Genomic DNA, 12680 nt, shown 5'->3' with positions numbered 1-12680 from the left:
TTCCCATGTCCCCATATAATTTTCTGTCACTTCCTATCCTGCCTCTGTGGGGACAGTCTGTAAAGGAGACAGTGGGGCACACGCTGGACTTGGGGTGAGTCCAGTGTCAGCATGGCTACTTCTCCAAGTTCAATTTCAAGTTCTGTCGCTGTCAGCCATGCTCATTGCCTCTCATTGATGGTGACCCTCTTTCCTGGCCCAGCGACGGCACCCAGGGCTGTGACAAAGGAGCTGAATATGGGTCACCCTGACCCACTTCCATCTCAAGTTCAGAATTAGGGTGGAAACTTAATCAAGTTGCTCTGAGACTTGAAATGCCACCCAGCTGTGCGTGAGGCTCCCCAACCCCCTCTGCCCTGATTTCCGATGCTCACTCAGTACAGTTGCCTGCTCTTTTCCCAGCCTCCTTTGGGGCTGTGTGCTTCAGAGGCTGCCTGTGTGCACAGGTCCCTGTAACCAGCAATAACGGAGAACATGTAGGGTGTATATGTGTGCAAGGAACCACCTCATTAGCCTGAAGCTGCGGTCCTCAGAGACAGGGACAGCACATAAAACTATATGGGGTCCAGTTGGGAGTCCCAGATATGACAGATGACCAAAGCAAGATACTTAACCTCCTAAAGGCCTAGTTTCCATATCTCTATTAGAAACTGCTTCCCAGGATTGCTACAGGCTAAACAGTAGACTGTGCACATAAAGCATTAAGTGGCAGGAAGTGAATACTTAACAAATGGCTATCGTTGCTATTTTAGAAATATTTTAAATTATGTGTGCCGGGGGTGAGGTGGGTGTGTGCATGGGAACATGGGGCCCTGTGGAGGCCAGAGGTAGAAAGAACCCATGGAGTTAGCTATAGGCAGTTAAAGGCTGCCCCACATAGCTGCTAGGAACAGGACTCGGGTCCTTTGCAAGAACGATATGTGCTCTGAATTATTCAGCCATCTCTCCAGTCCTGTGTATTTACTAGTTGAAGCAGTGTCATCACACACACACACACACCGTAATCAGATGAGTCATCTGAACTCACACATTGTTTCTGTCAGGATGCTCTGGAAATTGAAGACTGGGGTTCACCTCTTCAGTGGAGTTTGTATGGAGGAAGGGTCAAGAACAGTGGGATGGGATGGGCTACCCAGCCATGCTGATGACAGTACATCTCAGAGCATGTGTGTGTAAAGGCTTTGGGAAGTGAAGCAGGGGTCAAAGTGTGGAAGGGGGCTGGGGAAGTGAAACAGGGACAGGGAAGAATTGGGTGAAGAGATAAAGAGTGGAGAGAGACAGGGCTAGCCTAAATGGCGAGCTGCAGTGAGTGGAGCTGGCTAAATGTTCCAGAGAGGATGGTGGCACCTGCTGTGGTCAGGACTGGCTCTCAATCCTGTTTCTTTCCTTCACTCCAAGTTCTGGTTTTGTTTAGTTTAAAAAAAAAACACAAAAAACAAAAAACAAAAAAAAAAAACAGAACAGAAAGATCTTATTTTAAAAATTCGAGGGCTGATGAGATGGCTCAGCAGGTAAGAGCACTGACTGCTCTTCTGAAGGTCCTGAGTTCGGATCCCAGCAACCACATGGTGGCTCACAACCACCTGTAATGAGATCTGACGCCCTCTTCTGGTGCATCTGAAGACAGCAACAGTGAATTACGCTGGAACGAGTGGGGCCAGAGCGAGCGGGGGCCAGCAGAGGTCTTGAGTTCAATTCCCAGCAGCCACACACATGATGGCTCACAGCCATCTGTACAGCTACAGTGTACTCATACACATAAAATAAATAAAAAATAATAATTTAAAAATTAGAGCTGGGTGTGATGATGCACACTTTTAGTGCCCGAACACAGGAGGCAGAAGCAGATGTATCTCTGTGAGTTCGATGCCAGCCAGAGCTACATAGTAAGACCCTGTCTCAAACAAACAAACAAACAAACAAAGAACAAAAATGTTATGTATCTGTGTGTATGGAAGCCAGAGGTGTCAGGCTTCCTGGGGCTGGAGGTACAGGCTGTTGTGAGCCAAATGATAAGAGTGCTAGGAACCAAACTCAGGTCCTCTGGAAGAGCAGTAGATTTTTCTTAACCACTGAACCATTTCTCTAGACTCACAGCTTAATTTTTTTTGAATGGTAGGTTCTTTTAGCAATCTAATGAGCCTAATTCAGAAAAATGCACGTCACAATAGACTTATAAATATTTTGTAAACCTGAGTCAGTGGCTTCTGGAGCTCAAGTAAATTCTTTTGTTTTTAGATCAGTTTCTAAGTGGAAAACAACTGAATGTTGAATAGGCAAACTCCTACACATGCTTCAGAACCCAGCTAAAACATTACCTCTTAAGCAGAGCTTTCACTTGCCCAAAGCAGCTGGGTAGCTCCTCTTTCCTGCTGTATTGTATTGTTTGCATCTCTGCATCCTGTAAGCACCCATTGCCTGGTTTGTTTCCTCTACCAACATTGGATTGGTAACTCCTATGTGTCTTGTCAGTCCCAGAGTCTGGGAGCATTGGCAGGTTAGACTATTAAGGAGTTACTTGTGGAAAAGATCAAGGGTCAGGGTGTCAGTTGGGGTAAGGAGTTACCTGCAGAAAGGATTTCTCTTTATCCCCAGATGAGATGGAATGTCTTTTGGGAGTTCTGCCAGTCTGCTGGGACAGCTGCCCAGAGCTTCCAGAGGCTAAGGGACTGTCAGCACAAGTAGAATGATCAGGAGGAAGTATGGGAACCCTGCATCCGTCTTGGAGATTCCACCCTGATTAGATAAGGGAGTGTATAGTTGGAAAAAAGCCGGCAGGGAAGGATACTTTGAAGATCCTGGCTGATTCTGCCTGGGATGGCCCTGGCTACTGCATGGCTGCCACCTTCTGCCTACTCCACGGGAGAGTGGAGAGTGGGTATCTCTCCACGGTGTGTTCATGGGAAACTTCTCACCTAGTTTCCTAGGATAGGGAAGCAATATTTGCATGGAGAATAAGCCCACAGAAGTTCTGGTCTCTTGGAGGTCAAGACCACGGCTGGGACTTAGTCACAACTTGAGAGACTCTGAGCTTGGAGGAAATGTGGGAAACAGCTGCTTACAAGAGGGCTTTAGTATCTCATAGTTGGAAACATTTCCCCTCTGCACCATTAATTCCTTGTGAAGGCCGTGGGCATTGAGGCCAGTGACAGAAAACACATTCAGTGGGCTGGAAGAAACTTCATTTCCACTTCCCATGAGAGACCTCAGGAGGGCACCGAGCTGCTTGTGATGAACAACAGCGGCCCTCCCCCTCACAGTTCTATTAGGCTCCGTGCCTGCCTTTCATGTTTCCCAGCCTCAGCTCCATGCATAGGTGGGAAGGTTCCATCTTGCTCCTTAATCATCAGGGAGCTCTCATTGATGTTATTTATTGATGGGGTTCTTGGTCCTAAAAATGAACTTAGTTTAAATGCAGAGTTCTCATATCTGGCTTAAGGTCTGGGTCCATGCGGAAGACAGTTAAAAAGCCTTCCCTAGATGGCCGACACAATTCAATGTGTTCTCTACCATCCATTCATGCTCACACAGGACCACATGGACAGGTGTGACCATGTCCCTAGACATTCATTTCTGGGCACAGGGACAGGTCCCTCCATGAGCCAGCTGAGTTTGGAGTTCTAGCATGATGGCTCTTGGTGTCTGTCACAGCTGCAGTGGACTCACAGAATGCCTGCTTGCTACCATTGCTGTTAATGGTGGAGGACTCTGATGGAGTACTCTCAATGCTCAGGAAATGTTAGGGGCTTGCAAAACCACAAATGCTTTTTCTGAGCCACTTGCCCTGTGTGTGTGCAGAGATGGAACCCATGTGTTGTTCCAAGGGCCTTTGCTGAGTTGCTGAAGTAGAAATGTTCTGGGAGATTGTTGGCAGTCCCAAAGCTCGGGGTCCTCTGTCTTTGAGGAAAGATACATTTCCCATGAAGATGCTATATGACACCTCATGTGGTATACTGCCACAAGGATATGGAATGGCAGCAATGGCTCTCCCATCCTTTCCCTAGGGAGAAGGCACAGTCTTTCTCTTGAGACTGAACGAGGTGAGTCCAGAGCAGCTTTCTCTCTAGTGATTCCAGGTCTCTTATCCCTGCTACAAGGGAAGTTGAGGCAGGAGGATCCCAGTTTTCCACTCAGTGGGCCTTAAAATTCTGCCTGGGTAACTTAGCCAAACCCTGCCTCAAAAAAAAAGGAAGGTAGCTAGGGCAAATGGGTCACTGTCAGAGGTCAGAGGTCAGAGGTCAGAGGTCATGCGTAGCATGTGGCAAGCCCTTGCATATCACATGCAAAGAGAGTCTCACAGCTGGACCAGGAGGAGCAAGCACACACAGCCTGAGCTTTGGAAACCTAGAGAATTCAAAGTCAACAGCGCTTTCACCAGCTCTTGTAGGCACAAGGGCCAGAAGAGATCCAGGAGATAAGGGTCTTCCCCCATCACTGAGGAGGCTGAGTGGAGCCTCCTAAGATCTCCCTGTCACCTTCAAACACTAAAACAGCCTAGCATTTCTTCCTTTTTTTTCTGGAGTACTTTAGGTCAGTGAGAGAGGACCCACTAAGATTGTCAGGCCCTAGCATTACAAAAGAGGAGGAGAAAGATCAGACCCAACTGGAGCAACCAGAGTTAAGAGTTAACTACTGTAAACGATGATGTGAAGTTTCCCTTCCAGTGCGTTTCTGTCTCTTTAAGGAGAGATGAAGTCATAGCCTGTTCATGTACTGCTGCATCCCAGTCATCTTGCTTGTCACTGAATGGTCTTTGTGGGTGCCATCTCCCATCATGACTCACTGTTAGTTTGGTTTTGTTTTCAGACAGGATTTTTCTGTATAGCCTTGGGTGTCCTGAAACCCACCCTGTAGTTGAGTGTGGCCTTGAACTCACAGAGGTTCGCCTGCCTCTGTGCCTGGACTGCTCACTGTTCTGTTTGAAGGTTGCACTCCAGTTTTCTTGTCCATTCTTTGCCATCTACACAGTTCCCAGGGTTTTTGTGTTAAATAATATACACAAGGCACCCTTGGGAGTTGTTTGTGTTGTACATTCCTTTTTCTTTGATTTCTAGAGGTTGCTTATGGTATTCAAGGTTCGAGTCTACAAGGGCTGCTACCCAAGCCCATCTGCAAAGCATGACTGTCACAGGCTGTAGGCAGAGGAGTGAGAATGGGTATCGATATGCACGGGACACTCTGGCTGTGGGTATAAGGCTCACAACATCTGTTCTTATCCTTGAGGAATAAGCACCCAAAGCTCTGAAACCCCTAAGGAAGAGACACTGTATCTCTATCGACAGATTTCAGGATGGGGTAGTATTCTGTATGTATTCATCCTCCATCTCCCAGAGTGTTCACCAGAATCTTTTGTTTGTTTGTTTTGTTTTGTTTTGTTTTTTGAGACAGGGTTTCTCTGTATAGACCTGGCTGTCCTGGAACTCACTCTGTAGACCAGGCTGGCCTCAAACTCAGAAATCTGCTTGCCTCTGCCTCCCAAGTGCTGGGATTAAAGGCATGTGCCACCACTGCCCAGCCAGAATCTTTTCATACGCTAATGAAGCTCACTAATTTACTGCTCATTTGAGCTGTATGTTTGTTTCAGGTTTTGCAAGAGAAAAAGATTCAGAAAGGGTCATTCACATGTCCAGTAGAGTACAACGGAAGAGTTGGCTGTTAGATGGTTTGTTTGGGGGTTTCTGAGGTAGGGTATAGCCTAGAGTGTAGCCAGAGCCCTTAGTCCACAGGTGTGATGCAGATGGTAGCTTCATTTGTCACCCATCCTTGTAGGGATTATCTGTTTACATGAACATCTGTCCTTGGCAGCATGGACCTGTTGTCAGAGCACTGTGTGATACGGGTGCATGGCATCTGGTGGTGCAAACCATCATTATTTCATCCCTCTGCCAGAGCCTCCATCCTCACCGGGGTTCTAGGAGTTACAAAGGCAGGTGGTGTAATCTTGAGATGGGACAGTCAAACCGCCATCTTTCAGAACTGGCAAGCAGGTTCGGCCAGTTTGTATGCTTAAGACTGTCACTGAGGGCTGCAGCTAGGTGTGTGTGTATGAAAGATCGTGGGTATCTGTTGTGTTTCTTTTCTGCAGTTTGCAAGTCACTTCTGTTGGACTAGCTTGTCCAATGGGAGAATTGAGAGGGCTCCTCTAGCATGGTACTCCCTCGGTGGCCACAGCGCCCCCTAGCGCTCCCTCCACACAGGGCACTGATCTACTGTTCTTGCTCTCTCCAGGTATAGGCAAGAATGTCATCTGTGACCGTACTGCCACACCACTAGACGCCTTCCGCATGATGTCAGCTGCCCACTACTACCCCAAGCTAATGAGCATCATGGGCAACGTGTTGCGCTTCCTGCCAGCCTTCGTACGCATGAAGCAGCTGATTGAGGAGGGCTACGTGGGCGAGCTGCTGGTGTGCGAGGTACAGGTGCACAGTGGTAGTCTACTGGGCAAGAAGTACAACTGGAGCTGCGACGACCTGATGGGTGGTGGTGGCCTGCACTCTGTGGGCACCTACATCATCGACCTGCTCACCTTCCTCACAGGCCAGAAGGCTGTCAAGGTTCACGGGCTGCTCAAGACCTTTGTCAAGCAGACGGACCACATCAAGGGCATCCGTCAGATCACCAGCGATGACTTCTGCACCTTCCAGATGGTGCTGGAGGGTGGAGTGTGCTGCACCGTTACCCTGAACTTCAATGTTCCTGGAGAGTTCAAGCAGGACGTGACCGTGGTGGGCTCCGCTGGGCGGCTCCTGGCAGTGGGCACAGACCTCTATGGACAGCGCAATAGCGCCCCAGAGCAGGAGCTGCTGCTGCAGGACACTACATCCGTGAGCAACTCCCTGCTGCCAGAAAAGGCATTCAGCGACATCCCCTCGCCCTACCTGCGGGGCACCATGAAGATGATGCAGGCAGTGCGCCAGGCCTTCCAAGATCAAGATGACCGGCGCACGTGGGACGGACGGCCTCTTACCATGGCTGCCACCTTTGACGACTGCCTGTATGCTCTTTGCGTGGTAGACACCATCAAAAGGTCCAGCCAGACTGGAGAGTGGCAGAACATTGCCATCATGACCGAGGAGCCAGAGCTGAGTCCCGCCTACCTGATCAGTGAGGCCATGCGCAGAAGCAGGATGTCCCTTTACTGTTAGCACTGGGACCTGGTGGACTTGACTTGCTGCGTGGGGCCAGTTCGGGGAAAACGCACTGTGGAGTGGGTGGCCGTGGGTGGGGATTATGGAAGGGGCAGCATGAATGCACAGCATATAGGGTGATCCCCATCCCAAGTAGAGGGCCCAAGTCAAAGATGGTGGTGGTGGTGGGCCAATGTCTTATTCAGAAGGGCGTGCCATCCTAATTGGGTATCTAATGAGAGGAAGAAGGTTTAACTAGGACCTTTGCAGTCTATTACTGTGAGAAGCGAGGAGGGGCTGCCCCCTGTCCTACCTCATCCATCCACAGACCTTGGCCTTTGCAAGCCAAGGCTGTGTATCATATGAGGAGCTCAGCCAGAGCTAGGCTCTCCATCAGCGCCCCTCACTGGAAGGAGATGACACCTCATCAAATGCCTACATAGAGTTTTTGGATTTTTTTGGTTTTGGTTTTGTTTTTGGTAGAGGGAGGTAGAGGAGGTGTGTGTTGTGGGGAGGGGGTTGCTTTTGAAAAAGTTGTAATTCCGGGAAGCCACTGTGTGTTTTACTTTAAGGAACTGAAGGAAACGTGCCCTGCTCTCTTGGTTGCTTTGTCTTCTAGGAAGCATTAGATCTATCTGGCTTGTTGCTATTAGTGTGGTATAGAGTAATGGACAGCAAAATGAGGCTGTGGCTGTACCTCTGAGCTGACCAAGATGACAGACAAGCTACAGTGAGCTACTTCACAGTCCTCCTTTAGCAGGGGGTGGCTGTTGATCCTGCCAGGAGGCTCTCTAGGTAGCACTGAGAACCACTATGGCTTATGTGGCATGGGCTTAACTGCAGCTGCCTGCCTGGGTGGGGTGCCTGCAACCCTGGGTGTAGCAATATGGGTACCCCAAAAGAAGGGAACACGAGGCCAGCCCCAGAGTTGCTGTAAGCTCCAACTGCCAAGCTGAAGAAAGACATTTAGGACTCCGAGCTTTGTAGGCTTAAACAAGAAGCCTGTGGCTTCACCCCGTAGAGTTCCTTTCCCTTTAAGAAGACCCAAGCCTCTTTTCCTTCCCTTTGGCCTTGGCTCTCAGGACTCTGACAGCTGGAAACTTCTGAAAAGGTATTAAAACAAAAAGCCAACAGAGAACATAATTCTCAAGTGTTTCTAAAATGGGGATTCAGAACCTGGAGAGGTCTGTACATAGGTGGAGAAGGTTCAAGTTGGAAAAAAAAAATCATCTTTTTCTTCCCCTCCTGGTCACCTAGCCTTTTTACCCTCCATTTGAAACTAAAGATGGCCAAGTACTAGCTTACAAATAGGCAGAGACAAAGCCTATTGTCACATACACAGACACACCTCTGTAAATGTTTGCTATCCTCAAGTATCCCTAAAACATTCGCAGCTGGTCTTGAAAGGTCAAGCCATAGACATTTTGAAAATGGGGGTGTTGTCTTTTCCTTGGATGGCTTTGCTAACTTTCACCAGGCATGTGGCAGTTTTGAAGCTGCCTGTGTAGACTAGTCCCTCTAAGTAGTCCACCTGAGTCCAGTCAGCATTCCTCCCTGGGGACCTGGTAATTCACAGAGACAGTCATACTGGAGGTCACACACCAGCAGAATCATGGTCATTTTCTAGCATGAAGGGGCAGGTGTTGCATTTTGAGGAACCCCCCCACCATCATATGTGGTAAAGTTGGTCAGCTGAAACCTTCCTCAACTTTGATTGGTTGCCACCCTTCATAAATAGTGTTCCAGGTTTGCAGTTTATTGCATCAGAATAGCACTCTTCACACAGCCTCATCATAGACATTTGCAGGGTTTAAACAAAAACTCTCATTTGAAGCTAGAGAATATGGAAAGAATATGTATTCTTTGGAAGAAGCATGAGAGAGCATTAAGGGTACTGCAATTCTATTGACTGGAATGCACATGGTAGAGGTACCAACAGCAGGGAGAGATGGGGAGGCAGTTCTCTGAAAGTAAAAATGGTGGCACAGGGGGTTAGGAGCTTCTTTAGTGCTCCTTCAGCTCTTGCCTTTCCATGTGCAAATTCTTGATTGGCTGCAGCAGTGTAAGGCTGAAGTCCCAAGCTCTTGACAACATTCTACAAAATAACTTGGATCTAAGTAAGTCCTGGCAATGACCCAGACTACAGAGCCTGCTAGGAACCTTTATATTCAGTTTCCCCCGGCCTTGCTTGCTCCCATCATTTTATAAATATGGCTGATGGTCTCTACAAAAAGCCTGGTTCCCAGAGATTTTAAAAAATACACACACATACAATATATGTATGTGTGTATGTTTGGGAATGTCCTGGGTTTGTCTGCAAAGTTAAGAGTCTAGGACTCCTCTGTGGTCACTGTCAGTTCCTCTAAGACTTCTTCTCAGTGGTAAAGTTGCATCATGGGGTTCCTCCAAAGCACATCTTAGCTTTCCTGGCAGCACTTCTCTGTGTCAGGGCTTGTCAGCATTCAAGGGACTGTGTCACCCGGCAGAGTATTGTAGACACATCATTATCTATAAAAATAGCATTGGGTACTATCTCATTCCCTCCACATTTACATGAAGATGTGACATGCCCAAAGCCACACAATTAGTGTGCAAACTACTACCTGTACTTCTGTTGTTCTGGCCGGGAAAAGCATTCCTCCTGGAGCCCTGTAGGGGGCGTGCTCGCACCTCACAAAGCAACTGTAGGAGGCGTGGCCTGAGATCCACAACAGCCCTGTAGGGGGCGTGCTCGCACCTCACAAAGCAACTGTAGGAGGAGTGCCCTGAGATCCACAACAGCCGCCCGCTGAGCAGGATGCCAGCAGGTTGGCAGTTACAGCTGTAGAAAGTAGTAGTTTTTCTTCCCCTTCCCAAATGGAAATGTCACTTGGCTGCTTTTAAGATGACTTTCCCATGTTGATGTTTCATTGTAAGCGACTCAGCAGCCCTGGACCCTGGGCCCTGGGGACTTTCTTATCATCACTGTCTATCATAGATGGCCTTGGACTTGGTTGTGGGGCCTAAGTGTTGCATAGGAAGACGTCTTTTCCCAGGAAGGGTGCAGACTTCGGGGTTTAGCTGTGCATTGTACCATCAAGCTCTTTCTTTGTTGAGTTCACTGACTATAGCTATTGAACTTGGGTTATGAATTAGGTTTCTGATCCGTCCTCCTTTTCCAGTGGGTGCTGGAGGAAGTCAGCTCCATTGATGATGAAAGGACTTCAGGATTCAGGGTGTCATCTATCAAACACGTCAGGGAGGAACGTAATGGCCACTGCCACCCACTTCCTCAGAGCCAGGGTTGGGGAGCCCATTTTTCCTGATTTACAGTTTGTAACTGACGTATTGTACCTTCAGGGCTACCACACAGGGAGGGGAGGCTCATCTAGGTCATTTAAGCTGCCTAGTTGGTGAGCTCAGACCCGCACCACACCAGACAGTATTCGCTGAGCTGTGACAGGAAAACTCATATTTTACAAATGTGTTATGTGTTAGGCATAGAACCCTGGGCTCTGTGCATGCTAGGCAAGCTCTCTACCACTCAGCCACACCCCCAGCCTCAATTAAGTCTTGAAAGTATTCAGAAAAGCTTGTAATAACAAAAGGGTAATCTCTAACCATGCATCTCTGTGGCGACTAGTGGACATAGTCAGGTGTTCACCCTGAGGAGGACGGGAGGCCTGTTGTCCTACTGCTGGATTCAAACCCTCTCTCTGACTAGCCCCTGACTCTTGGTCCATTCACTGATGATTTCCTTTGCCCACCAAAACTCCAGAGGCTTGCAGGAGAGGGTGACAATGGGGAACTTAACACCTGTCAGACAATCCTGTTTGTTTCCTTTGGGCAAGGGAGGAGGAAGGGAGTCGTCAGGAGTCTGCAGTATGGCTCCAGAGTCATCTCCAGCACTTGTATTGTTCTGCTGGCTCATTCGGTTCAGCATCCAGCAGGTGGGCCACACTCTGAGTCTAGCTGGGGCTTCTAGAACTTCTCTGCGGTGATGTTAAGCCCTCCTGGGCTTCTCTAAGAGTGGTCGGTGGTCTCCTCAGAGTTTATCGATCTGAGTGACTGCATTAGTAAAAAGAAGCTACCAGACCCAACTGGCCTTCTTCTCCCCTGCATCAGGGTCCTTGTCTGCTGGAGCCCTTGAGAGGGCCACCGAAGCCTCTGGCTCTCTTCCAGGCTCCTGATGCATTGCATTACTGAGTCCTCTCAAATCTGCTGCAGCCCCTTGTTTACACCAGTAGGGAACAGAGTGATAAAAAGAACCTTCTAGTTGAAATGCTTGATGATTACTGCAGCGATAAACCTTGCCTGGGCCAGTAGAGTTGGGAAATCATCAGGGCCATGGAGTCACCAGTCACTGTTGTTTCCTGTGCCCTGTCTGGCTTTCTGCTGTCCCTGCAGCCACCACAAGGGCTAGGCTGTTCAATGAGCCCTATAGCTTCTAAGAAATGCAGTGGCTTATTTGTAATACTGTGTGGCATCCCAGGTGAAGAAGCAAAAGCCTATGGCCTGATCTACTCCTTTATTCTGCCCTGTCCCTGGTTTAGGGGAGGGAGAACTTTCTAGCAATTATGGCTTTGTTTGCTGCCTGGTGCTTTTATAGTCATTTGTTTTCATTTCCTTTTTTTTTTTTTAAAAAAAAAACAAAAACAAAAACAAAATTGCATTGGTTTGGTTGTCATTGTCTAGTGTATATTTATTGTTTTACAAACATGGGTATATATATATATATGTATGTGTATGTATAAAACCAAACTTATATATATATAAAAAGTCAAGGCATGTATATTAGATATTTTAAAGTTATTTATCAAAGGGAAAAGATGTGTGTTATAAAGTAAAACAGAGTCTATATTTTATATATAATGTAGATAGCAAAAAATAGCTTATAAATTATAGAAGGTTTTACTTTTTGTTTTCTACTATTAAAAAAAAGAAATTTAAAATAGTGCTTGGTGTTCTCAAGGCAAATCGCTACAGAGCTGGAGGTGGCTTGCCCTCCCTTGGGACCTGCAGTTCCAGGTTCCTGAGTGGATGATGCCCCACTGGTGCCTGTGTGATGGATGCTCTGGGCCAGGGTAGACATGCTCAACCAGCTGCCTGGGCTGCTCTAACATCACTTCCCCTGTCCATGAATGGTGTTGATGAATTGAGCATTGGTGGGAGAAAAGATGAAAGCGGCAAATAAAGTCTTCAAAGAAGAGGTGATTCCAGCCTGGTCTTGTCTTTCTAACCCCAGTTGCTCTTGATTTGGGGGCTGCCCAGTTTGTGAGCTCTGAGGCAGATCGGGGGCTTTGCGATGAAGCTCTGTCAGTATCCACGAAGCTAAAACAGGTGAGAACCATTGACTATGGACTCGAGATCTGCCTCAAACCATTCTGAAAATGTTGAAATAGGGAGAGAACCTATGTAAGGCTAGTGTGTGTGTGTGTCTACATGCATGTACGAGTGTGTGGCAAAGGCTAGACCAGAGAATAAGATAAAAGCACAGCTTTTACATCAGAGGAGCAAATTTTAGAATTTTCTTTCAATATCATAAATCTTGTTTGGTAGCACATGTCACCA

The 12680-nt window shown here is 47.7% G+C and overlaps 1 protein-coding gene across 2 annotated transcripts in view; it reads left to right on the top strand.

The window, feature by feature from the left end:
* The window catches only part of Gfod1 (glucose-fructose oxidoreductase domain containing 1), a 105233-nt gene extending 92910 nt beyond the window's left edge, over positions 1-12323 (top strand). For both annotated transcript variants that reach the window (XM_031358128.1, XM_031358129.1), the window contains exon 2: positions 6229-12323. In XM_031358128.1, the coding sequence (XP_031213988.1) occupies positions 6229-7148 (920 nt within the window). In that variant the 3' untranslated portion in view covers positions 7149-12323. The remainder of the gene's footprint in view (positions 1-6228) is intronic.
* The last annotated feature ends 357 nt before the right edge of the window (positions 12324-12680 follow it).

Source organism: Mastomys coucha, unplaced genomic scaffold (assembly GCF_008632895.1).
Source record: "Mastomys coucha isolate ucsf_1 unplaced genomic scaffold, UCSF_Mcou_1 pScaffold7, whole genome shotgun sequence".
Classification (NCBI taxonomy): Eukaryota; Metazoa; Chordata; class Mammalia; order Rodentia; family Muridae; genus Mastomys; species Mastomys coucha.
This window is presented reverse-complemented; position numbering and strand designations above follow the sequence as displayed.